Raw genomic sequence first — 27,990 nt, 5'->3', positions numbered from 1 at the left:
GCATTCTATAATAATGTCAAGTACAACATTAGATTCAAGAGTTTATTGTCATTGGAGGCATTGCAGTGTTGATTTTATGGTGGAAAGAGTTCAAGAAATCAGTAGCTGAACAGAACCAGAAAACTGACGAGCGCCATTAGAGTCAGGAGAGCTTGTTCTTGTGGAGCGCTGTTTTCAGGGGTAGGGCTAGGGCTAGGGGGAGCTTTCCGGGGTCCCACATATATGTACGGGTGGTCCTGAAACAAAGGGGCAAGACAGAGCCAAGAATCAGAAAATGAGCCTTTGTACTCATAAAAGTAATAAGTGCATAATATAAATAAGTGCATCATAATACAAGTTCATTCAATCATATATCATATGCCATTCTTTTATTTAGGTTGTGTGTGTGTGTGCGTGTGTGTTTCCAATTGTGTGACAAACAAGAATCCCATCTTTTCATGGTGTCATCATCATCGTATACCGTGTCATTATTATATTAGTTAGGAAAATACATGGATTTTTTTTGTGAGGAAAATCTGTGAATACATTTCTATTATATACCTTCTGGGGGCAGATGAGTTCGATAGGTTTGGTCAGGCTGGCTATGATGTCCTTCTCACCCTCTGGCTGGAACTAGTCATGGAGAGAACAGGGTTTACTTACATACAAGTCAAGTCAAGTCAAGTCAAGTTTATTGTCAATTTCTTTACATGCACTGGTCATACAAAGAATTTGAAATTGCGTTTCTTGCTCTCCCATGCAGACATAGACTAATCTAGGTAAGGACATAGACAGTATAGACATAGACAGTACTCATACATGGACATAGACAGTATGGAGGTAGACATTGGTGATAGAGAGATTTAAAGTGGAAGAGTGGAGAAGAGAAGAGTTGTAGAGAAGATAGATTAAGAGGAGGTATTTTGTTTGTTCTTTTTCCTAAAAGTCCTTTATAGCGTTCTGACATAGTAATAGTAGCATTTGAAGAAATAAATAATTAAAAAAGGTTTTTTATTTAAATACACCAGCAGCAGTATGTGTGTGTGTGTGTTTGTATGTGTTTTGTGTGCGTGTGTGTGTGTGTGTGTGTGTGTGTGTGTGTTGTGTGTGTGTGTGTGTGTGTGTGTGTGTGTGTGTGTGTGTGTGTGTGTTTAGTGCAGGAAGAAAGTGCGGTGTGCGTCTGTGTGTGTGTACCTGTGTATGTGTGTGTGTGTGTGTGTGTGTGTGTGTATGTGTGTGAGTATGAGTTGTGTGTGTGTGTGTGTGTATGTTTTGGGTTTAGTGCAGAAAGTGCAGTGTGCTTGTGTGTGTGTGTGTGTTGTGTGTGTGTGTGGTTGTGTGTGTGTGTGTGTGTGTGTGTGTGTGTGTGTGTGTGTGTGTGTGTGTGTGTGTGTGTGTGTGTGTGTGTGTGTGTGCATGTGTATGTTTTGAGTTAGTGCAGGTTGAAAGTTCAGTCACAGATGTAGTAGTGCAGGTGGAGTGTTCAGTCGCAGATATGGTGGTGGGGATGAGGGGGGGGAGCGTTGTCAGTGGCCTGGCTGGCTAGAGGCTGACAGTGAAGGGAGAGTGGGTTGAGTGTTCAGTATCTTGATTGCTTGATGCATCGTGCTGCTTGTAAGCCTGGTGGTACGGGAACGGAGGCGCCTGTACCTCTTTCCAGAGGGCAGGAGGCTGAACAGTTTGTGTGCAGGGTGGCTTGTGTCTTTGATGATCATCAGTGCTTTTCGGGTGAGGCGTGCGGTGTAAATGTCCTGCAGGGAGGGGAGTGGTACTCCAATGATCTTCTTCGCTGTGTTCACAACACGCTGGAGTGTCTTCCTGTTTTTCTCCGTGCAGCTTCCTCCCCACACTGTGATGCAGCTGTACACGACGCTCTCTATGGTTCCTCTGTAGAATGTTGTCATGATGGAGGGTGTAGCACTTGCCTTCTTTAGTTTTGCGCAAGAAGTAGAGACGCTGATGGGCCTTCTTCGCCAGTGATGTAGTGTTGGTGGTCCAAGAGAGGTCGTCGCTGATGTGCACTCAAGGAACTGGTGCTGCTCACTCTCTCCACAGCATCACCGTCGATGGTCAGTGGTGGCAGTTGTTTTTGGACCCTCTGAAAGTTGACAACAATCTCCTTGGTCTTGTTGACATTCAGCAGGAGGTTGTTGTCTTTGCACCATCTGGCCAGCAGGTCTACTTCTTCTCTGTAGTGGGTCTCATCGCCCTTGGTGATGAGGCCCACCAGTGTTGTATCATCCGCAAACTTCACTAGATGGTTAGTGCTGTGGGTCGTTGTGCAGTCATGTGTCAGCAGCGTGAACAGCAGGGGGCTGAGAACACAACCTTGCTGAGCCCCCGTGCTCAGGGTCAGGGTGCTTGAGGTGTTATTCCCTACCCGTACTGCTTGTGGTCTCTGCATCAGGAAGTCCAGCAGCCAGTTGCAGAGGGAGGTGCTGAAACCTAGTTTGTCCAGTTTTCTGATGAGTTGTTGTGGTATTATGGTATTGAATGCTGAGCTGAAGTCAATGAACAGCATTCTCACATATGAGTCTTTATTGTCCAAGTGGGTGAGGGCTGGATGGAGGGCAGAGCAGATTGCATCCTCCGTGGATCGCTTGGCTCGGTATGCGAACTGGTAGGGGTCCAGGGTGTGGGGGGGTAGGGTGGCTTTTGATGTGTGGACAGGGACTAGCCGTTCGAAGCACTTCATGATTATGGGCGTCAGTGCTACAGGACGGTAGTCATTGAAGCATGATGGTNATGATTTCTTCGGCACNGGTACTTACATACTCATCACTGCCAGTCATCTTGGATATTATTAATTATTATTTTTATTATTATTATTATTATTATTATTATTATTATTATTATTAATTATTCATTATTATTATTACAATGTCAGATATTGACATGTAGCCTACTATGTGCACTATGTGACTTTGCACCTGAACCGCACTACCTCAAAAGAACTGCCTTACTTGGGCCATTTGAAGTGTTCACAAATGCCCGGGACCCACCTCTGGTCAAATGTACAATAACACTCAAATGAATGGTCAACAGCAACACACACTCACATATATTATTTAGATTTTTAGAAAATAAAGAAGGCCCAATAAGGCCACCTTCAGGGTCCACATTTTGAGAATCACTGCTGCCGAAATCCACTCACCATGTTGTTCCACAGCCCCTTGGCCAACTCCTCATGACCCTTCACGCTGAAATGGAAACAGTCAGGACCGAAGAAGCTGAAGTCAACTGCACCATTCTACACACAAACAAACAAAGACATGGATAATGGTGCATTTAAGTGAAAGCCCAACTGGGAAACTCCAAATCCCAATGACATTCTGACACAGCACTCCATAGCACACAAGTGAACACTGCACACTGCACACAACAAAATTGCATTTATGCCTCACCCATGCAATGGGGCAGCCCCCAATGGCGCCCAGTCATGGAGGAGGATGGGGGAGAGGACTGATTAATTATTCCCCCCACCAACCTGGCGGGTCAGGAGTCGAACCGGCATCCTTTGGGCTACAAGTCTGACACCCTGACCGCTCACCCATGACTTCCCTTAACATAATATGACACAACATTATATCACATTACATTAGCTGATACTTTTAACCAAAGCGACTTAGTTATTTTAAGTACAAGGCATTAGTTACAGTCCCTGGAGCAATACAACATGACAGTGAACGGGTCTTACAGGCAGTTTGGGGAGCTCTGTGGAGGTGAGGTAGGGCTGCAGGACCACGGCAAAGTCATCCTTCTGGAAGCGGCCACTGTGGATCAGTTTCTCCAGCCTCACCTACACACAATGAATACATTTTAATTTGTTACATTGTACCACCTTACCAAAAATAATAAGTGGGTCATTCCAGTCCAATCTCCAAGCATCACTGGATCCCACTCGTTGATTTCAACTGTTGAATTTGAATGAACTTGTTGTATTAAGCACTATTGTGAGCATATACATACAGCTTCATGGTGTTGAATTTGTTGTTTTGTTTCAGTATTAAAATGTACACACCTGAAACTCTCGGTTGAGGTCTTTGAGTTCGGCCAGCTCTGTGGAGTTTTCCTCAGGTAACACCAGGCAGGAACAGAAGCTTCTGTACCCAGTAGGATGAGCAGAGAGAAAGAGTCTGAGGTGTGGAACTTGCCAAGTCAGGACATGTCTGCCACTTGTTGGCTGCACCTGCTACCTCTCGTGCAATACTTGTGACATGACTTGCAATACCATAATAGTCTATTTCAAAGTGCAATATCACCATGAACAGAGTGTATACTGTGCATACTTTATTACATTACATTACATTTAGCTGACACTTTCATTGTATTCAAAGCGACTTACAGTTATTATTTGCCAGGGTATTGGTTACAGTCCCTGGAGCAGTGTGGGGTTAGGTGCCTTGCTCAAGGGCACTTCAGCCATGGAGATGTAGGGAGGGGGGATTCGAACCTGCAACCCCTAGATTGGAAGACCGACTCTCTAACCACTAGGCCACGGCTGCCCCATTATTCATGTATGTACTTATGCATTATACTGTGTTTAATTCCCTTTTTCACTTGATGCTTTGCACCATAGAGGCCTTGTTGTGCAATGCCAATGTTCAATCTTTTTTTAACGATGATGAACTGTTGAATGATGTGGAATGATGACTACACCAGACCATTTTATAACATTACTATGAGGCCATTATTCAGCATGTGATATAACTATTAATTAAGAGTTCATTCATTATTCATAAACCGTTTCAACTAAGCTTTCTCATCTCTGAAGTAAGAAATCATACTTTTGCAACTGGCACCCAAGGGTTGGCAATGTAACCTCTCTCAGAGAATCCATTTTGAGAATCTGCACGATGTTCACAATCATCCGGGGTACCTGCGAGAGGAGGACACAGCCGTAGGGGAGGGGCACGGATAGACATGATCAGCTTCAGTGAAGGGCATCCTGAATTCAGAAACTATAATCCAGTACCACATATTCCAAATGACCTGGCTGATTGTACTAAAGTGTGTGCTATATGATTAATGTGCAATAATGTGTATTAGGCTATTGTGGCACCGTAATTTCCTTTGAAATTAATAAAAGTAATCTACTCTACCAACTAGAATCTTTAGATAAACACAGGTAACATACACAGGCTAAGAACATGCTTGCTATTTTGTAATTGGCACATTGGGCAACATGCAGCAGTTAAATTAGCTTTGAAAGAGGTGAGAAGGTGGTGCCCTTCTTTACTCACACTGATCAATAGAAATCCATACTGACTCGTCTGTATGGCCTTGCATAGCATGTACATGTATACGTGGGTTTCAAGTTTGTAAACACCATCCGGCTGAGCACCCCTTGCTGCACCCCACTCTTCAACCTCTGATTGCTGGAAACTGCTGTCACCCAAAAAATGAGCTCACGTGGTTAGCTGCTTAGCATCTTGCCCCTCCTCACTACAGGAATGTTCGTAAACGTGAAACGTATGTATACTTGGCTACATACTGTACTGCAACAGGATGACTCTCTCTGTGTGTGTGTGTGTGTGTGTGTGTGTGTGTGTGTGTGTGTGTGTGTGTGTGTGTGTGTGTGTGTGTGTGTGTGTGTGTGTGTGTGTGTGTGTGTGTGTGTGTGTGTGTGTTTACTCTTTACCTCATCCATCATCATCTGAAGGGACTCTGTCATGTGGCCTATGAAGTTATCCACAGAGAAGAGAGTCTACAAGACAGGATAGTGTTGACATGAAGACAGAAATGACCATGTCAACAACACATCATTAGCCCTTTTCATGTGGCGTCAGACAGCTTCGATTCAATGCATTTGAAGCAGGAAAAGTAGCATCTGGTGGCATAGACATTCATTTACACCACACTATTTTCTATTGAAAGTGGTAGGCGTTTTTTCTTAGCCTGGCAAGCCAGCCTAAATGTGAATATTTAGTCTGGCCCTGATCAATGAGGCATCGGAAGATTGTGGATGGGAACAACCCGTTGTTTTTCAAACTGTGTCTGTGCCTATTGCCCGACGCTTGGTCACTCCCTCAAAAATCCAGTCCGCTTTTCATTCAAAGATTCAAAACAAATCAAACCATATCTGCTGCGTTGTGATTGGCTAGTCAGTTTCAGGGCCTGGGGTGTTGTCCGAGGCTAGACCCACTTGCAGGCAAAAATACTTTTGGCCACTGGCAGGTAGGGCTAGTTTACAAGGATATTTTTTTCCTGTTTCGCTTCAAAAACTTGTCTTCATCCATTGTTCGTGTGAAAAAGGGTAATATAACGACCGTGACAGATTGACATCATGTCTGTCATAGATTAGCATATTATACACAGTAGTTTCAGTGTTCATTCTAAGTAAAGCATGTATGCCCATCACATTAGTAGTGTCAGTGCTCATTGCAAGTTAAGTGGTTGTGCATGCATGCATACTTTGTTTTTGCAGTGATCGCAGATGTCATTCATCCCAATGAGCACCGAGACAAGTTTCCAGTCCTCCTTGAAGTTCATGGCCTGGAACATGAAAACACACACACAGAGGCACGCAGACACACGCACGCGCACACACACACACACACACACACACACACACACACACACACACACACACACACACACACACACACACACACACACACACACACACACACACAAAGTTATATGTTTGAAACTGCAACACGCACATGGTTATAGGGAACAACAACAAACTCCTCTTCATCATCATCTTCATCATCATCACAGCCAACATCCCCATAATCATACATTAGCAATGTACATTTCGATTAAATTTATCTCTGTCACTGGCAGAAAGAAAGGAACATATATCTGAAGGGATTGACGGTATCTTACTGAATAGTTTTTGAAGGTGTCAATCATACTTCTCGTCTGGTCAGAAAAGTTTCTGGGAAAAATCAAACACACACAGCAATTTTATTGTAGTATATTAAACCCATGAAACATCCATATTATAAAACATACAGCGTATGTAAAAAGTGTGTGTGTGTGTGTGTGTGTGTGTGTGTGTGTGTGTGTGTGTGTGTGTGTGTGTGTGTGTGTGTGTGTGTGTGTGTGTGTATGTGTCACTACATTTAACAGGAGAATGGACAAAGCCTTCGACAAAACGCTTTGACAGTCCACCACAGGGCCAGAGTTTAGCTGACAGGACCTTTGCACCCCAACTAGCTTCCTGCGAAGCGGTGTAATCAATACGATCATAATTCGTGTTGTAAATCAATAAATGCCTCGTGCATTATCAACCAATGGAATAACATGTTCATAGCTTGTGTCAGTTTGCTGCAAGTTATATGGTCTTTATCACGCCTGATGATGCTGTGGATCACTTCAGAGTTAGAAGTATAAATAATAGGTTTAAATAATGAGATACATAAATAAATACACCCAATAATTATGTCTAGCGCATTGATGAATTTGACCATAGCCAAAAATGTCAATGGTCAGATGGAAAATCAATGTACCAACTATAGGCTATCATATCTCATGAGCTGATGCGTAATCAGACCTGGTCAGGTTACTAACGGATAAACATGACGAAAGACAGAGAGAGATTTTCAGAAATGTAGAAAAAAAATAATTTAAAAAAAAACACAGGGAAATGCCCGCTATGTCAGGTGGGCAGTCCAGCCCTGCAGTTGTTATTCCAACTCACAGGCTGTTATGTCCGGTCACTGCCACATTGAAGCCTGTCTCCTCTACTGTGGCAGGGTATCCATTCATGGTCCAAGTGGGGGCAGGGCCGAGTACATTGGGGTTGAAGAGCTTCACAAGGTCTGCGGAGATCAATAAAGTAGCTATTCATGTTTTGAATGGACTCTCAGGTATGTCTACTTGTAGTGAAATCACCTGGCATAGCCTATATCAAGGGTGGTGAACCTTTTTCATTTGAGGGGCCACTTCAAATTCCTCCAAGGGCCGTCCTATGAGCACAAACCAGGATTTCTCCCCGCACTTTAGGCCTATATTGAAGGCAGCCACCTTAAAAACAGACCCGACTTCTCTAGGTCTCTTGAATATAACTTAATTGTATTGCAAATGTAATTTCTAAGATTCCTTTACAAAATGTGTCATATTTCATGTGAAGCTGTATAACGTTAAAATGATATCGGGGGGCGGATAAAACGGCCTTGAGACATAGGTTCCCCACCCCTGGTCTATATGGATCCTCAAACAAGTAGCCAAGGTTGGCTATTCTGTGAAATTACCCACGCTAATCCGTTAAGACATGGCCACTGTTATAACTTTGCTGTGAATGGTAGTGACTAAGTCGTAATGTATTACTAATGTAATGTCGTAGTAGCGTCTCGTAGTGCTCTTCTGATGGAGCGGGGCACATTATGACACTACATACATAATTTCAGAGAAATTTATGAAAGAATTGCAGTGGTTTTTTTCTGCATTGTTATGCTCTTTCACCCTCTAAAAGATTGTCTCCTCTTCTAAGAGTTGATTTCACTGTTCTCACATCTCACAATCTTGTCTGCACAGTGAAACATACACAGGCCTTTAAGTGAACATTGCCGTCTCAACTTACTGGCGAGAGTGATAACATCTTGAAATGTCCCATGTCCTCCAATGCTGTAAGCAAAGACAACAATTTCACGGTGTTGTGTTTATGACCCGGTTGAGATACAACATGCAATAAAAAATCATAAATGATCAATTAGTTTCCAGCTGCAAAAATAATGATGGCCCTTGAAGCCACTATTAGGCCGTCTCGTCGAGGCTCATTAGGCTACAAAGTACTGTAGTATATTCTGTCTTCATGTTGCATAACAATCAATAATTAATCTGATTGAAAAAATGGTTTATTTTTATTGTACTTGTTTGAAATATTGTACCTGTATGAGACATGGCGATATTCAATTGGAACTCCCAAAATGGTAGATGCATTGGCGGCAATGCCACTCTGAGATTGAAAATGATGAAAATAGGCAAAGCAATTGCAATGAATGATGAAAATAAGCAAAGAATTACACTTACACATAGGCAAACAGACACAGACGCACATTTACACGCGCACACACGCACACGCACACACACACACACACCTACTCACAGTCAGGGAATCACCCATTGCCGCGATAACCTTGATATCTCCTGCTTTCACACGGTCCACTGAAACACACATAAAACACATTTCAAACATAAAACACATAGACATAAAGACCTGAGACACTCACAAAACCACACAAAACTCTGGTCAGAGGTCAAAGGTCAAGACACCGGTGTAATGGGCTTGTCTCAGGTGTACCTGAGGAGGTGGGCTCCTGACAGGTGATCATGGGCTTGTCTCAGGTACAGGAGTTGGGTGGTGGTGCCCAGGTGATCATGGGCTTGTCTCAGGTACAGGAGTTGGGTTGTGCCCAGGTCATAATGGGCTTGTCTCAGGTAGACTTGGGGAGGTGGGTTGTGCACAGGTGTAATGGGCTCGTCTAAGGTGTACCTGAGGAGGTGGGCTCCTGACAGGTGATAATGGGCTTGTTTCGGGTTTACAGGGCCCCAGGATGTGGGCAAGGCAAGGCAGGGCAGGTTAGCAGCACTCACCAGTAGTGGGCACGGAGGGAGAGGGACCCATGTCTACGTCTGGACACTGGAAAGGGGGATGCTTGAACGTATCTGGCCACATCAGGTCTGGGCGCACCTGCAAAAAAAAATAAAGAGGACATATTAGTAACACCACGTCTGTAGGCATCTGTGGGGTTTCTTTCAACTGCAATGACATTTAATCACAGTTTGTAAAAGCACAATATCAATAACATCAGTGAACTGTTGGGATGGTAGTCACGTGCCATCCAGTCCTGTTTGCTGCTTTGAACAGCTTCTCTACAGTGGTTTCTGGTAATGGCCACAAACCTGGCCAAACAACTTAGTGTGAGCAAATGTAATGGGTATATTATCAATCTTTACTCATACTTTATGCGGGAAAAAAAGAATACATCATGAGAAAATAATTCATGTAGAATAATTCATGATCATCAAATAAAGAGAAAATGAATAAGCAAATACATTATGGGAGTTGAATTTGTCCATTATCACAGCAATGGTTTCCTATGCTAGTAAATACTGTATGTACACAGTTGAACTTGTACAAAGTTAAACTTTGTTTAGTGTCTTCGTCAGGGCCAAGAAGTTATTTCCCAAACAGCAGATTACTTCTAGGCAGTAGGCCCACCAGGAAATGACCTGAATGCCAGATTACCAGTCCAGCCCAGGCCGGAAAGCCCAAAGGACACCAGAGAAGGAACATCCTGATAAAATACAGTATAACCCTTCCCTGTTGTGAAGAACAATAATGTCTTCAACTGACCTTGTGCAGATCCTCCTGGCTGATATCCTTCACCGCCTCATTGAAGTTCTCCAGCCAGGTGCCTGTGAAAGTGCATCAGAGACATGACAAAGCATTTTGATTGACATTAGGATCGAGGACAGGGATGTCTAATTAATTAATTGATTAGTTAATGGATCACAGTAGCAAAGGTCTGCTGGGTAATTTTAGCAGTTTATCTCAAACTTTTTCCCACAAGTTTCATCTTCTTAATGAATATTGGTCTAGTCTGAGCATAGTTAATTTAGCAGCCAAATATGTAGAAGATGTTATGACTGGAAGATGTTATGACTGGAAAATGGTGGATGGAGAGGTGGAAAAGTTCCATGGAGAAGTGGAGAAATTCCACATTTTCAAATATGAAAAGTGTACATTTACTAAACTGAATTAAAACACCAGAAAATACACTCAACACAATAGAAGGATTTTGTACAGCTGGCACAGTAACTGCAGTTTCAGCACTAATTTGGCAACAGCACTTCAGCACTAATTTGGCAACACAACAACAAAAAACAGACTGCAATTCTGACTGCAAGTTGCGGATATTACTTACAGAGGAAAGGAATATTAAACTAATCACATTCATGCTGTTATTTCCCTTTTATTGGGATCAATGTGAGTACCCCCATTGATATACTGGGAGTATAAATTACTCAAACAACAGAAATATGTGGAAGCAATACTTATCTGATTAAAATAACATATTGTCTGAAAGTTAACGTTGTGTGGTGTCTTTGATATCACTCACCTTGTGCACACTGGTAAAGTGCCATTAAAGTAACGCATGAGAAGAGCAGGGCCCGCATCTTGCTGTGAGTGCAGTGGTTCTATTAGTACCTGATGGAACCCACACCTGTATCTGTGCCTTTGTGTTGGTAGAGTATGCTGCACACCTGTACCTGTACCTGTATCTGTGTCTCTGGAGTATCTATCTACCTCTGTGTGTGTGGTCACACACAGCCGAAGCAAAGAGCACTTCCACCTGACCACTCCCACTCACCTCTGATCAAGTCAATGGAGAGACTCATTTTAAATGAGTGTCTCAGTTTAAATGAGTCATTTAGCACTGGCGATAACACCATCAGACCACCTCACAATTGAGATAGTCTGACTCTGGAGGCCACCTAGGAAAGGTGTGGTTTATGATTGTCCATGGCCTCCCTCACAGAGTTAATTAATAATAGAAAAAGGCTTCCATTTTAAAAAAATATATATATTATTTTTGGGGTTTTTCGACTTCATTTGATAGGACAGTGTGAGAGGTGGACAGGAAGCGAATTGGGAGAGAGACGGGGAGGGGTCGGCAAAGGACCCAGGTTCAAATTTAACACTAAAATGGAGTGGGACCATATGTGGTCAGAATAGTGTTGAATTAATACTACAACATTTACTATGTAGGCCTACTTCCACATATAACCAGCCAATAATACATGGGCAGCAGGTATGGTTCAAGTGTAGATTTATTAGGCAGCAGATATAGGATGCCCATGTACGCATCAGCCATCAGTAAATAACAGTCATTCAACAACATTTTCTCAATCAAACCAAAGTAAAATGACCAATACAAATATGGCAATGTAGACTTGTGCACTATGTTATTTCACTGTTCGCTGGAGATTTAAAGTTATAACAATATGACTACAAGTTTGACACTTTCACTAACACATAACAATGCTGTAGTGCCATGTTGGCTATACTGTAATAAAAAAGTCCAAGTCAGGTAATACAACAGACTGGACATCACAAGAAAAACATAAAGGCTGTCCTCTGCAGGTACAAGCCGTTATTGCACTCACTACCAGACAATAAGTTAGTCACATTCATGTAAACTTCATAGAATAGGACACATAAGAACACATGTAGTACTTCATTATGGCATTACGTTACATTACATTGCATTTGGCAGATGCTTTATAACCAAAGCGACTTTCAAATGAGGACATGGCATCTGCTTACAGTATATCAGTACACCATACAGGAAAAGTTCCTTAGGCTACGTGAACACTGTTAAAAATACTTGTAACATATTGCCCAGTCAGACAGGTAGGCCTACAATGGTCATAATATGTATGTGCCTTGGAATAAGCAAACAAAGGACTTGAGGATTATGGAAATGTATTCCAGTCTAGATATATCAATGGTAAGGTTTATATCGACGGTTAGTGGCTTTTGACTTTGTAAAACTAGTGAGAGTTGTAGCAGGTCAGATTTATGCTGACTGGAGCTTGTCAGTGACATTATGTTACCCTGTGTTACTTCATGAGAACAGCTATCATTGCACACTCAGAACTTCAAGCTTCAAGCTTCAAGTTCTGAGTATGCGGCGGTAACTGTTTTTTTTAAAGTAGCACAGAACCACTGTGCGCACCTCACACGATGTGCGTTTGCTAAAACCAAAGAAAAAAAAGTTGCCCTGTGTAACATCAGTGGAGTAGTACAGCGGTCAGGGCTGTGATCAGAGCTACAAGAGAGGGGAGCACTTGCGTCTGTGTGCCAGCAGAGAGCGCTTTCGGCCTGGTGTATATGTAGGGGTGGTCCTAAAACAATGAGATAAAGGAGGAAAGAACAGATTAAACAACTACTCAATAATGGAAATGCGTTGTCTTAAACAGAAAATCTTACTTTACATCTGCAATGTACTTTTTCCTGTAGATAGATGCAGAACTAGAAGAGGAAGGTGTATTGTGTTCGATGTGTAAAAAGGGGTAAGTGGCCCAACATTAGTAACTGTATTTCCATTAGGGCTGTAACGATAACACTCAACTCACTATTCGGTTCACACCATGATTTTTGAGCTATGGTTCGATAGACCCCATGATTTCTGAAATGTATCCCATTTGAAGCTTGGAAGCACTATCATCACATCATATCATATGGCTGTTTTCTGGAATAAAGGATAACAAAACTTTGAAAGTGTGTATCAAGATACTGCCTCCTTATACCATGATACAGTATCGTGACTCTGAGTATCACAATCTCTCGGTTCGATCCAATATCGTTAGCCCTAATTTTCATATTGTTAAAATGGCTACAATTAATTTGAGGGCGGTTTTGTATATTCCGCACCAAAGTGCAGTGCCACCCCATTCCTGGAAAACTGGTTCCCACACTTGCAATGTGTGGTATTTGAAATCATTAGGCCATCAGAGGGCAATCAGATAAACATGAAATGTCATCCCCCCAGAGTATTTCAAGAGCGTAGATCACATGTGTCATGTGTACCCCATGTTCCCTCGTTCTCACACAGACCCTCGTGCATTTCGTGTGTGCGAACCAGGCAATGCTCCATGGACATTTCTGCACAATTGTTACCTCCGCCAAGGAAGTTATGCTTTTGGTCGCGTCTCTCTGACTGACTGTCTGTGTCTGTGCCTGTGTCTGTGTCTGTCTGTCTGGTCAGCAGGATAACTCAAAAACGTATAAACTGATTTTGGATGAAACTTTGTGGAGTTGTTGGAAATGAACAACGGAACAGGTGATTCAATTTTGGTAGTGATCCGGATTACAAACCGGAACCAGGATTTGTTTTTTAAAGATTCACCATTGCTAGGCTAGAAGTAGCCTATGTGAATGCAGTACGACACTTATCTTTTCAGTAAATATTGACGGCTGTCCTCCCACTTTGAGATTGAACTTAACACCGCAGGACACAATGGCTCAGAGCAGTGGATAATATGTGACTAGTAACAACAAAACAGGCCGCAAGTACGCCCCCGGGGCATAGAGGTAGCCTAATCAGAGATTCTGGTCATGCAGATTCTAACCTTTTCAATGACACCATACTCATGTGGCTAGTCACATATTATCATCGGCTCTGCATTGGCTGTCAGTTGCATTCTGTGGTGCAATTAAACACGTTACCTGTGGGGGGCAGATGAGTGTCACTGGGTCCGTTAGATTGGTCAGCATGGCTTTCTCGCCCTCCGGCTGAAACTAATAAGGGCAAACAGAGGATTGAAAGAAAAATGAGGTGTAAAATGAAAAGTGGAGCAAAGGTCATATTGGGTCAGTATGGACTACTCCAGACATGGGGAAACTCATTCCCGGGGGCCACATGCGGCCTGCTGTGACATTTCATATGGCCCGCAGAGCCTTTAAAAAAATTAAAATACCCTTTGAATTCAAAGTGATACTCTCACCCAGCATTTTCAACATACAGCGACTTCCCAAGTTTAGGACTTGTAGTTTTGAGATTAACCATGTAACATAGCCTACTGTGTTCACCTATCTAAACACATTTCAATTAATGTAATGAAATTAAGTAGTCATCAAATTATGCCAGTGTATATTTTTTTTATTCTTTACACCGGCACATTGTCTGTAATATCCGACCCTTCAGTTAATATTCTAATGTGGCCCTCAGCCTAAAACAATTGCCCACCCCTGGACTACTCAGTGAGGACTACTAACCCTGTTACATTCCATGACTGTTTTAACCTTCTGCTCTGCAATTAGCCTTTTGAAATCGGAAGCCATGACCCCATGACACACGTTCCACTTTGAAGTCAAGCAGGTATGACTACAGGTTTTAGCCAGAAAACAGTAGCGTGTATATCTATGGCTATGGATGCAACTTATTCCTGCCTGCATTGATTCGAATGGGTCGAATTAACCCTTTCCCCTGAGATCAAACCTCACTTATGCAGGTCCAGACCCTTGGCTCATTAGTATGAGGATTTGGTAAGACCAACTATGTTTATGTACACAGGGACTTTAATAGAGGAGGTAAAAAAGACGAGGTACATGTATTGGAGTGTGTGTGTGTGTGTGTGTGTGTGTGTGTGTGTGTGTGTGTGTGTGTGTGTGTGTGTGTGTGTGTGTGTGTGTGTGTGTGTGTGTGTGTGTGTGTGTGCATGTGCATGTGTGTGTGCGTGATCTAACTTTGGCTAAACATATGGAATTTCTTGTGTATTGCATTTTTAAGTATGCTACTGGACACCTTGATTTCCCTTGGGATCAATAAATGACACTCTACTCTACTTTACTACTAAGATCGAGCTGACACATAGAGCGTCAGGTACTCACCATGTTGTTCCACAGGCCCTTGGCCAGCTCCTCGTGGGCCTTGGCAGCGAAGTGAAAGCAGTCAGGAGCAAAGTAGCTGAAGTCCACAGTGCCATTCTGAAGAAACAACAACCAAGTTATGTACCATGCATCATTGTATACTTAATTACATCCTTGAGATCAAGCTGGTCAATTTTAAAAAGAAGAGGACAACGATGACTGGAGCACTCAATTTCTTTTTGTTATTTTATTGTGGTGTAAGCATATGACACACTGTGTCTTCTTCAGGGACAAAAGATCTCGATAATGTCTACGAGTAGTCTTCTCCGGAAATACAGTATAATTAACCAGTGCTCTCCCCATCCTCTCCCATGACTGAGGTACTCTGAGCATGGTACCGTCCCGCCGCACTGCTCCCTTGGGGCGCCATTGGGGGCTGCCCCCTTGCACGGGTGAGGCATAAATGCAATTTTGTTGTGTGCAGTGTGCAGTGAACACTTGTGTGCTGTGGAGTGCTGTGTCACAATGACAATGGGAGTTAGAGTTTCCCAGGTGGGCTTTCGCTTTCGATACTACGTCCTCAGGTGTCAAGCTCTGTAATATACTGTACATGCAGTGTGATCATACAGGAAATTTAGGGAGTTCTGTGTTGGCCAGGTAAGGCTGCAGGACCACTGCGAAGTCATCCTTGAAGAAGCGGCCACTCTGGATCAATTCCTCAAGCTTAGTCTGGGGAGAGAAATGTGGATGATGAATAGGATGTGAAATGACAATTCAACAAGAAATGGCACATTATCAAGAGTGGTTCCTGTGGAATGTCGATTTAATGCTGTTTCAGTATTGTATTTCTAATATGAAATTCCAGAACCTTTAGAACCTGTTATGTTCCTGAACTAAGCTTATTGCTTTGAATTTACAAAAAATTAAATTAGCAAAAACTATAATTTTCTTTTTTTTTGTTCAGGATTATTAAAGTATTTGTACTCTACAACTACTTCTTATGACATAAACATTCCCACAGCACAATACAAAACTATAGACCAAATGTAATGGCATAGACTTGTTTTGTGCTTTCTACACTGGGCCCAGTCTAAGAAAACACAAAATAATTCTATGCCTGAACATGCCAGCTTTTCAGAGAAATACATTTTAAATCTACGCACACTCTCTAATGCACTACATAAGTCAATGTGCATGATTTCTTTCATGGATATTATATAGCCATGCTAACATGCTAATTTAACTTGACCTCAAAGTATTCTCATGCTAATGTTTCACCATGGGTCTGGATGTGCAATAAGACCGTATAGAGGGTTGAACGATTTCTTGTTTTGATAAATCTTGCCGGTTAGAATTTCGGTGTGCTGCATTCATACACAATAGGCATTCATGGGTAACGCGTTGAGGCATTTTTTGTTTTAATGAATCTTGTCAGCTACAATTTCAGTGTGCTTGCTGAAATTTCAGTCTACTGATACTATCGATTGGTATGCTACAAGTGAGACAAAATTGAACGGAGCTATGGTGTCACCCAGTTATTTCCACGGTAGCATACCTGGAATTGACTGTTGAGTTCTACAAGTTCTGTCAGTTCTGTGGAGTTGTCTTCTGGTAAAACCAAACACGAACAGAAGACACTGCAAACAAAGAGACAGGTAGAGTGACTAGAATTAATTTAATATTTTTTAGCCTTCCTCCTCCTTTAAGTGAAACATGTGTATAAATGTCAAACTGTTATGATGGAGAAGAAAGGTGTGTTAGACCTTTTAAACCAGGGATGGGCAACTTTTATGATGAGGAGGGACAAGTTTTTTCCACATGACCACGGATCTCACTCAGCTATACTCAATACTCCATTGGCCAACAGTATAATTACAACAGATTGATTCAGTGGTTGTTTTTTAAATATGGTAATTATTTTCTTAATTAGGCCTACTGTTTTATCTAAAGGCTGCATTGAGTGAGGAGGCGGGCCGCATGTGGCCCCGGGGCCTCCAGTTGCCCATCCCTGTTTTAAACACACCTCTCTAACACACCTCTCCATCATAACAGTTTGACATTCATACACATGTTTCACTTAGTATTACAACTAGAAAGTAGAAGTAGAAAGTAGCTAGCTAAGGTTAAGACAGAACTGTCTTTAGAAAACACTGCACACCGATCACTGCTTTGTTCTTATTTTGCTGTATTATCTAATGATTCATTCTACGTTCAAGTCTTCCTGCTTCACACCTGCACCCGCATTACCGAGGGCTTGTGCACAGGAACTTAAAGGAACACTGTGTAGGATGGTGACCAGAATACATATTGCAACTATGCTGCTCATTGAAACTCTGCTGCATATTAGCAAATTAGATCTTTTCATGAATATTGACTAAGTAATAAACTAATATTTACTGGTATAACCAAAGTACAGTAGGTAAAAATGTCTGGAAATATTTCCAGAAATTCAAAATGACAGACATGGAGAAGATCCACCTTTTCATGTATGAAAAGTGCAATATTTCCCGTCATAATGAATAATTAAGACTTTGATGGTGGTGGTAAGCATTCATGAAAAAAGTAACATTTGTGAATGGGCAGCATAAATTCTGGAAATAAACCACTAACAATATAGTAGAAAAAGAGAGGCTGCAGCACACTGCAGCTTAGTTTTCAAGACTTTATTTTGTGCACACACCCGACAAACGTTTCGGTGTTGCTACACCTTGTTCAGCTGCAGTGTGCTCCAGCCTCTCCTTTCCAGCGATGTCTGTCCCACTGTGATGCACCTGCAAGCTGAGTGAGGGATGATGCGTCGAGTCCCGATTCTAATATTACACAGTGCACCTTTCTTTAAGCCATTGACGCCTAAGACACCTGCAAAAAAGGGTGCTGAATGCCTGAGCCCTTTTTCAGAAAAGCTGCCCTCAGCCTATAAAAACCTAAATATCTCAGCTTCTGAAGCACATACAAATATGCACTAAGTTGCATTTAAACGCTAAGACCCTCATCTTTCATTAGAATGTGTTCATTCATCTCAAACAAACAGAGATTTTCAATGAAGTTGTCTCAAATCTCATGAGCCTGAATGTTGCGTAATGCAGCTCCAGGCGGCAGGGCCAATGTTGCGCAACGCAACATCAGGCATCAATGGGTTAATGAACCTCAGTCATACCTTACCTTTGTAACTGGCATGCAGCGGTTGGCTCCTTCACCTGCCTCAATGGCTCTATGGTCAGCAGCTGCACTACGTTCACAATCAGTCTGGGGACCTGAGACATGACCATTGCAGCATGAAGTTACATATGTCAAGTCATCTTTATTTCCTCATATGTTCAGGTCATACAAGAAAATTGTGAATTGAAATTATGCTTCTCTCTATCTATCCCATGCAAAGGCATAAACAGATATGATACTAACAGGGCGGACATTGAAGTGCAAGACAGGACCAATAACAGACTGTGCCAAGTAATAAAGTACTGAAGTCATAAATAACATTTGAAACATTTAACAGATATTGTATATTATTTTATATTTTTATATTCATATTTAAAAATAGTCTCTTAACCACTTAATCCTCAGTAGAATTCTATAGAATTTTAGCATGTTTGCACTGCGCCGACTCCAGGAGTTACTATTCCTCCTCACTTTGTCCTAAACTAACATGCTTGGTCTTTTTAGAAAGCTGAGACTCTGTGCAATGTCACTAAATAGTCAGAATAGCTATCTTATTTACTGTCAAAATAACACATAGACGAAAACTTTTTTTTTTCTTCCACGCGCAAAAAAACATATGTAAACAAATGTGAATGTAATCCACTGTTACAGTTATTATCCCTTGGAAACACAACTGAACACTTGCACCAGGTCTTAGGAAGCAATGTGTAAAAATTTGGCTTTGTCAGCATGAAGGACACTCTTTCTGCAATGTTTTATGTAGAGAGATGTCCAGGCGTTTTGCTCAGTTCCCTTTAGAATCTTCAAGAATAACATTCCGTTTTACGTACGTAGTTTTGTTTACATTTAGACCGGAAATGCTGAAAATGCTAAAGTTGAAAGTTGACACGACCGTAATGAAATGTCTGGTCGTTGGTCTGTAAATTGATTTCAATTCTGACAACCATCGAGTGTTCATGACAAATAAATGCACACACAAAAGTGTGGTATATGACATATATCTTCATTAGGATGGCTCCGCATCAAAAAGTTTGCTCGTATGCAAGCGTTTGACAAGCTAACCGGATGTCGGATTGAAAAGTGAATGGGCAACAATAAGAGTTGCTGGATTGAAATAGCATAGCATCGACATGTTGAAATGCTTTTGGAAATTGCCGACATATGTGCTGAATCTTTTCCATGTTCACCACAGTCGAGTGTTCCTTATTCCTGAAAGAGGCGCAGCCAGACCAAATTATAGTGTAGCATTCATTGGGTGGCTCATAAATCAAGACGTATTGGTCGTATTTACATACCGGTTAGCATAATGCAACCGGAAATATCTTAGGGACTCATTGCCGGTCGTGAATCTGCCGACAATAAGCAATCAAAACAACAATACAGGATTTGCTACAGATAAACTCTGCAAACGCGCTGGCTTTGCCCACGGCGTTTGCTTTGTATGAGGCGTTGTATATACTTGTAAAATGTTTTTTAAATAAAATAGTGTTTATATTTTATTTCTTTGGACTCTTGTGAACATTTTGAGACCCAACAAACAGCGTGAACTCATTGATAAGGGTACACACAATGGCGATGTTGATGAAGCTCAACAAGGGAAACGGGATATGCCGGAGGTATTTTGACCAGCGTCAGACAGGATAATTTAGATAATATAGAAAATACTATATATTGATTCTGTGGATGATTTATTTGTGCAGTTTCGTGAAAAAAACAAGCTTTTAAATGAGGTGTAAATATGACAGTTATTTAATTCGAAAACAATATGGTTTTATTTAGCATGATTAAGAGGGAGATGAGTGTGATAGAATCTCAACCCGCCCGCGGGTTTTGACAGTTAACTGGTTAAGACAAAGAGACAAGAACAAGACTAGTGTAGGAACTGTATCACATGGTAAAGGTGTGTGTGTGTGTGTGTGTGTGTGTGTGTGTGTGTGTGTGTGTGTGTGTGTGTGTGTGTGTGTGTGTGTGTGTGTGTGTGTGTGTGTGTGTGTGTGTGTGTGTGTGTGTGTGTGTGTGTGTGTGTGTGTGTGTGTTAGTTAGACATTACCTCATCCATCATGATCTGAAGGGACTCGTTGATGTGGCTAATGAAGTTATCCGCAGAGAAGAGAGTCTGGTAAAATAATGGCATTGCTTTACGATACGATAGCATACGATTATACTTTACTGTCAGTTTACACTGAAATTCATTTTGCATCCCTGAGCAAGACTCGTTTAAGACAGGACATACACATAACATCACATCACAAGGCGCACAACCGTGCTTACGTTAATATCTCTGACAGAGTAAGGGTCTCCGCACATCGGTTCCGGCAACACTGCAGATCATTATGGGTTTCGACAATTTCGCTTACCGCCCCCGCACACTGGTGAACACGTGCTAGTGCTATAAACAACGAATGGTCAATTAAGCACAGCAGAACATGGATAAACAAGGGCCAGCTCTCCCTCTTTATCAGAAGCGGTGTGCTGAGGCCCTTAGACTCCATGAACACTACTTAATGTCGCAGGATTCCTCAGCATATAGGCCTTACTTTGTCTTTGCAGTAGTCACAAATGTCATTGAGGCCGATGAAAACAGTCACTAGTTTCCAATCATCTGTGAAGTTCAAGCCCTGAGGGGAAAAGACAACAGATTACTGATGAAAATAAAAATATCACTAATATGGGAAACAGTGTGCAATTCATATTCCTGTCTTATTTATGGAAAAAGGGTTTTTTTTTTTTTAAAGTATCGTTAGATGTTACGTACAGAGTAGCTCTTGAAGGTGTCAATCATATTTCTTGTTTGTCCTGTTAAGTTTCTGGGGAAAAGGGGAAAAAATAGCCTGATATAAAAACACAAAATTACCTTAAAAGAAGCGACTGAGAGAATGAAAAAAAATAAGCAGGTCTCACAGCGCGTTAGCTCCTGAGACCGCCAGGTTGAACCCTGTCTGCTGTAACGTGGAGGGCTGCCCAACTATGGTGATGGCTGGTGAAGGACCCAGCAGGTCAGGATTGAAGAGCTTCACAATATCTGCAGAAGAGGTGACAATTAGTTATCCTGACTTGCCTCTCTCCAAATTAATGTAGTTCTACTAAGCTCCTCATGGTGTTCCACTGAGCCCCACTCATCGATCTGGGGTGCATTCCAATCTGGACTCTGACTGATTGGAAAGACTTCAATGGGTTTCAAATGACTTCCACTATGCAATTTTTGTTCAAGGTCGTCAAGGGGGGTTGTCATTGATGTGGTGTAGCACAGAAGTGACTAATTTAGACAACAATGACGGCTCACGGCGAGGGAATCATACATTGACATGGATTCTGCCATTTCAGCTGTGTGTCTTATCATTTTCTGCTATCTAGGAGTCCTTCTCATTAGTTCTGTCCCAGTCCCAGATGAATGTGTGGAACTGCATTCATACACATTAGTCACACAGACACAATCTACAGGGAGTTGGTGATTTAGGTGAAATAGTGTTAATACTTTGAGACATTGAGACACCATACACTTCTGTGGCCCATAATGTTGTGTATGCAAGTTATCGGTCTGGACCTTTAGCTCAGCGGTATCGTGCGGTGCCTCCTACGCCCGAACTGGAGCGTTGACTTGTAGGTTGCGGGTTCGAGGCTCATGTGGCAAACTAGCGCAGGATCACCTCAGTTACACAGGTGTTTAATGCAAAGAACTTGAAGTCTCAAATACTTTGCTGTGTGCAAGATGAGCCTGCTACAGTACAATATGTTGAACTTTGGATGGCTGAGGTAACGGGTTTATGGGTATCTGTGTGGTAATATAGACGAATATCACATGTAAACTTACTGCCAAGTGTTACAGCATTCTGGAATGTTCCAAGTCCTCCAATGCTAGAAGTAAACAAACAAAAACAAGAGCAATCAAAGCCAGCACTTGCACTTAATATAGATGCACTTTAATGTTGTGTGTTTGGGCCCCCCTTCTGGATGGACAAACACACCGGGTACATTCCATTATACCACCAGGTTCTTGACCTGTGCTTGTAGCCTTGCGCTTTGCTAATGGCCCGCCTCCATAAAGAAAACGATAAAGTTTCCCCGCTGTCAGCCTAGCTATAAATATTTTGGGGGATTTTTTTGACCATTCAACATTCCGATTGCAAATGAGACAATGTCCTTTGAACTGCACTTTCGCAAGATATTGAATTAAACTTCAGTCGTCAATGACAGGAATACAGGGTCATTAGGCTCGTTTGTGACGAAGCAGTGCTGCTTTTGCTAAGCAGCGAGCATGCGCACTTTGACAGTGCGATGCATTCTGGTTAACCAGAATGCATCAAACTGGCAAAGTATGCATGCTCGCTGCTTAGCAAAAGCAGCACTGCTTCGTCACAAACGAGCCTAATGCCTAATTCTAAATTATGGAACAATCAATTTTAAGTGGGTTTACTGAAATCCCTGAAATTTTGAGGTGGGTATACTGGGTATAGGCTACCAGCGTTCTACGTAGACTACACCACTGATTGCAATACCCGACCAAAGCCCTTCTGGGGGGAGGGGATGGGGTGAAACAAATGGGATCCAGCACATAATATTACAACATCATACTGATTTAAAAGGGCAAACCTCATTGTGTCCTGGAGACACATATACGCTGCATTCAAGTTCTTGAGATTTTAGCTGTTTTATTAAAAATGGGTCAGTTAGAGCTGAATGAACACATTCAAAGGCAAAACAAGGGTCCTAGCTTTTAAATGTAACTCATTTGATGTTTGGGTCATTCCATGTCAATTCAACAGGAGCCTCAACAGGTCTCAAAAAAATCTGAAAAAAAAAACAAACAAATGTACCCATGGTACTTAAGAGAAACACGGTACATTTATTTGGGTGTAAGATGTATACTTTCCATGTTACAGCCATTTTCACTGGGGGAGGGGGGGTGCCCATTTTGTTCACACTCTTTTTTTGTCAAAGTTCACAAGTCCATGGCTCAAGAACTAAACCATGAAGGAAGCTCACATTATGTATGCTGGTACATAGATAGGAATAGTTTGTTGCAAAACTGTCCGTTTTGGTCTGGATGATCCTGCATCGTCATAGCATTCCCTCAAAGATGATACAAATTTTATTGCAGTTTTTGGATGTGCTCTGTTTAGGCCTTCAGAAGACATATTTTCACCCAATATAGGTTCTTGATTTTTTCCCCTGGTAGAGATAAGTGGAAACACTCTCATAAAAAACAATACATAGAAAGGAAACCCTATCAGTGTTTGAACAGAAGACCACACAAGTCTGACAAATCATTTTGGGTGTCATTTTCAGAGCTCCAGAACCCCTTGTGGGATTGTCCACAGATTTTTAAAATATTTTTTTCTTTATTCTCCATGAATTCTTCTTTTTAAAAATGCCAATGAGACTTGTCTTATGTGATGTTTTCTTTTTTTAATTTCCATCCTGAACATGGGCAACATGCACATTGAGAGCAATATGTTTTCTATGCGTTTCTTCCGCTGCCATCTGCTGGTCAAAAACAACATGACTCTTTGTGTCTGACCTAGTGTCTCTTATGGTGTGTGAACCTGCTCCCACCTTGAACGCTCCTGAAATCATTGAAATTGAAAGGGATACCTGCACTCCTGCACAGGGACTCTCAGGTGATCATGTCCGGGCAAAATTTGCATTTGATTATTTAGTCTTTACATTAAATGTTATAGAAAACATGTTGCTCTCTTTTTGCATTTTGCCCATGTTCAGGGTGGAAATTAAAAAAGAAAACATCACATAAGACAAGTCTCATTGGCATTTTTAAAAAGAAGACTTCATGGAGAATTAAGAAAAAATCTGTGGACAATCGCACAAGGTGTTCTGGTGCTCTAAAGATGACACCCAACATGATTTGTCCGACTTGTGAGGTCTTCTGGTCAAACACTGATGGGGTTTCCTTTCTATTTATAGCTTTTTATGAGAGTGTTTCTACTTGTATCTACAAGGGGGGGGGAAATCCTGAGGCTATGTTGGGCACAAATATGTCTCAAGGCCTAAACAGAGCACAGCCAAACACCAGTACAATTTGTATCATCTTTGAGGGAATGCTATGATGATGCAGGATCATACAGAACAAAACGGACAATTTTGCAACAAACGATGCCAATCTATGTACCAGCGTGCCAAATTTGAGGTTCCTACATGGTTTAGTTCTTGAGCTATGGGCTTGTGAACTTTGACAAAAAAAAGAGTGTGAACAAAATGGGCACCCCCCTCCCCCAGTAAAATTGGCTGTAACGCGGAGAGTATACATCTTACATTCAAATAAATTTACTGTGTTTCTCTTAAGTACCATGGGTGCACTTAGAAATATTTTCAGAATTTTTTGAGACCTAAGTGCGCGGGCTCTTGTTGATTTAACGTGGAATTACCCGTTTGTATGTGCTTCAGAAGCTGAGATATTTAGGATTTAATAGGCAGAGGGCACCCTTTCCCAAAAAGGGCTTAGGACAAAATGGGTTAAAATACAACCGTTCCTGATGAAGGGGGGTCAGCTCTATGTTCCCACAGCCCATTGGTCCCACAGCTTATTCCTGCTGCTCCATGTTCCCACATTTTTAAGAAATTATTCAAATATAGGCCCTATGTTCTACAACTCCATGTTTCCACATTTCCGAATAAACTGAGAGAACGTGCCTTTGGCACATAGGGCCTAAATTTTCAAAAATTCTTAGAAATGTGTGAATATGGAGCAGCAGGTATATGCTGTGGGACCAATGGGCCTAAAAATTAATGTTAAAAGTCTTAGTGATGTGGGACCAATGGGATGTGGGACCAATGGGCTGTGGGAACATAGAAACGCTCCCGATTAAGGAAATGGTTTGTTTACCTCCATGACAGGTAGCGATATTCTACAAACACTTCCGCGATGCTCGATGCATTGATTGCAACTCCACTCTGAGACAGAGAAACACAAAGTATCGGTATGTGACAAATGGTGAACCCCATTAGGTTAGGTGTGATTTATATCCATGTGAAAAGAGAGTTTTCATAGTGCAGAAAATGCTGATGCCCAAATGATGATAGTTCGGATTGTATTAGCAAAATAAATTCAAGCAGTGTTTACTAACACATTGTATGAACACATGGTACTGTGTTTCTCACATTTTTTTTTACAGTTTTAAGTAGGCATACTTACGGTAATTGAGTCACCTAATGCTGCAATGACCTTGATATCAGCAGCTTTGACACGCTCCACTGAAACACAGATCAAGACACTGTGATGAGCTCAGGAGATGAATCAGAGGTTGAGGACTAAAGACATCACTAGCAGTAAACAATGTCATGTTAAAATTAGGATATTTTAAGCAGCATGGCAATGAAGTCCTTCCCACCAGAGATGAAATGAATTGAATTGAAAAATTAAATGAAGGTGAGAATGGAGCGGGCTGATCTGAAGATCGCCTGTGAAAGTTAGCGAGCCAGAGGTGTCAATCACAAAGAACCCTGCTATTAATTTGATCCAAACTGGACCCAGCTTCTCGAAAGCATTGTTGCTAAACGGACAGCAACTCAGTAGGTTGACAATAGAAAATTGCATTGCAACCAAATTCAGCTGCTAACTCATGAGCAATGAGTACCCCAGTTCTAAATGATTGCACTGGGCAGTCCAAACAGGGGGATGTTCAGGCCCTGCCGTGGCCTAATGGTAGGGCACTGGGTTACTACACCGGCGGCCCGGGTTTGATTCCGGCCTGGGTCATTTGCTGCCATCTCTCTCTCCCACTTGCTTCCTGTCATCATCTCCAACTGTCCTATCAAGTAAAGGCAAAAAATAAAAAAATAAACAGGTAGTTTAACTAGGGAGTGGGGCAAACATGGCAGGATTTCTGACTTTCTGAAGCCATTCCATTGAACCTCCATTAATCTTTATCTCAGAAGCCTCCATTGATCTTTTTTTAAAAGTATTTTTGGGGCATTTAAAGCCTTTTTTACTGTATATGACAGGACAGTGGAGGAGAGACAGGAAGTGAATTGGGAGAGAGAGGTGGGGAAGGGCCGGCAAAGGACTTGGGCCGGAATCGAACCCGGGTCAGCCGCGTAGTAGACAAGCGTCCTACCATTAGCACCACGGTAGGGCCGCCTGATCCTGAGTTGAACAGTGACACGCTTCCTCTCAATAAAACTCGGGCAGCCTAGGGCAGAACAAGGCAGGTGCTCACCTGATGTAGGCACAGAGTCAGAGGGACTCATGTCTGTGCACTGGAAAACGGTCCTCTTCCTGGCATCTACTCCGGGCTCTCGGTACTCCTGAAACATTATGGAAAACACATAATGTACTTTTCTCTCTCTCTCCAAGCTGTGCAATCCCTACTAGACACTGACCTAATCCCTACCATAGAGGAACATGTCCAGGGGTCTGGTTTGAAAGGACTTGTGAGGGTATTTTGATAGTATTTAATTTTAAAGTAATTCAACATAAATTAAGTTAAAAGTGAAAAAAAATGAACACAACGAGAAACATTCCACCTTTAGGGCCTAATCCAAACTCATCCAACAACACATGCTAGCAAACAGGAGCAAGTTTGTTTGAATCAGATGGAATTCACATTGAATTGAATTTAAAAATGGACAGCTGAAGGTTTAAATGTCCCAACAGAGAACTGACTAGTACTAAAATATTGTGCACTTTTCCTTCTTACATACCCCATGCTATAAAACCAGAAACATTTTTATTTTCTTTAGTGGATCTGGTCTTCTAGGAAGTCTTTCAAGGCCCACGTGATTGGTTGTGACAGGACAAGGAGAGTCATTTCCTTACTCACAATGGCAGAGGTCACACTTGAGATTTTCTTTTACTTCAGACATGTAAAGGTTTTATCTTTTACCAGACATGTTTCCACGGTATAACTTCCCGTCGAAACATGTCAGGTAAAAAGATAAAACTTGTACATGTCTGAAGGAAAAGAAAAACAAGTGTAATTTAAACAGTTAGACATTATGGACGTCATACACATAATGGCTGAGGTTTTTTGTTCCTGGAGAGGCGAAGACTAAGGCCTAATGAATGTGGACATTCCAGATCTGCCTTTGATGACTTCACCTCACCTTTGCTTCTTGACTTGCACAAATTACACATACAGTAGCAAAGACAAAAAGGTCACACAAAAAGGCACCACCACCCTACGTGCTTTCGGAGACCAAGCAGTGTCTTTGTTGCTGGAGCATACACACCCAGGGGTGCAGTGGGGAGGAAAAACACACAACACCTTTTAGCCTGATGACTTGTATATGTTGTTTGACCTTTGGTGCCTGGAGACACATATACCCGGCATTCAGGCTATTGAGATTTTGAGCTTTTTAAATTAGAATGTGGGTATGTTACAGCTGAATCAACACATTCTAATGCAAAATAATGGTCTTAGGGTTTAAATGCAACTTATTACATGTTTTTATGTGCATCAGAGGCTTAGATATTTAGGTTTTTATAGACTGAGGGCAACTTTCCCATCAAGGGAATTCAGCGGGGCCTTTTTGCAGGTTCTTTAGGCATCAATGGGTTGATGTCATTAATG

General features: G+C 41.9%; 2 protein-coding genes across 3 annotated transcripts; both read right to left on the bottom strand.

The window, feature by feature from the left end:
- Positions 1 to 28: 28 nt before the first annotated feature.
- On the bottom strand, positions 29 to 11,100 carry LOC134435133 (phospholipase B1, membrane-associated-like). Of its 2 annotated transcripts, XM_063183978.1 has the most exons (16): positions 11,052 to 11,100; positions 10,286 to 10,347; positions 9,523 to 9,619; positions 9,035 to 9,093; positions 8,817 to 8,884; positions 8,510 to 8,553; positions 7,628 to 7,748; positions 6,811 to 6,862; positions 6,394 to 6,474; positions 5,621 to 5,686; positions 4,767 to 4,858; positions 4,001 to 4,082; positions 3,677 to 3,778; positions 3,134 to 3,229; positions 541 to 612; positions 29 to 236 (listed from the first exon to the last, which is right to left on the bottom strand). In XM_063183978.1, exons 1-16 carry the CDS (start codon positions 11,074 to 11,076, stop codon positions 99 to 101), a joined length of 1,257 nt encoding a protein of 418 aa, XP_063040048.1. In that variant the 5' UTR covers positions 11,077 to 11,100; the 3' UTR covers positions 29 to 98. The 2 variants fall into 2 exon arrangements, with proteins under 2 accessions (XP_063040048.1, XP_063040049.1); XM_063183979.1 differs by lacking the exons at positions 9,523 to 9,619; positions 10,286 to 10,347; positions 11,052 to 11,100 and adding an exon at positions 9,230 to 9,287.
- Positions 11,101 to 12,642: 1,542 nt separating this feature from the next.
- LOC134469830 (phospholipase B1, membrane-associated-like) lies at positions 12,643 to 26,734 on the bottom strand. The gene is made up of 14 exons (XM_063223860.1): positions 26,638 to 26,734; positions 25,614 to 25,672; positions 25,305 to 25,372; positions 22,278 to 22,321; positions 21,368 to 21,488; positions 21,222 to 21,273; positions 21,004 to 21,084; positions 20,517 to 20,582; positions 18,470 to 18,561; positions 16,863 to 16,944; positions 15,935 to 16,036; positions 15,329 to 15,424; positions 14,165 to 14,236; positions 12,643 to 12,840 (listed from the first exon to the last, which is right to left on the bottom strand). Exons 1-14 carry the CDS (start codon positions 26,732 to 26,734, stop codon positions 12,727 to 12,729), a joined length of 1,146 nt encoding a protein of 381 aa, XP_063079930.1. The 3' UTR covers positions 12,643 to 12,726.
- Positions 26,735 to 27,990: the final 1,256 nt, after the last annotated feature.

Source organism: Engraulis encrasicolus, chromosome 19 (assembly GCF_034702125.1).
Source record: "Engraulis encrasicolus isolate BLACKSEA-1 chromosome 19, IST_EnEncr_1.0, whole genome shotgun sequence".
In the NCBI taxonomy this organism is placed as follows: Eukaryota; Metazoa; Chordata; class Actinopteri; order Clupeiformes; family Engraulidae; genus Engraulis; species Engraulis encrasicolus.
This window is presented reverse-complemented; position numbering and strand designations above follow the sequence as displayed.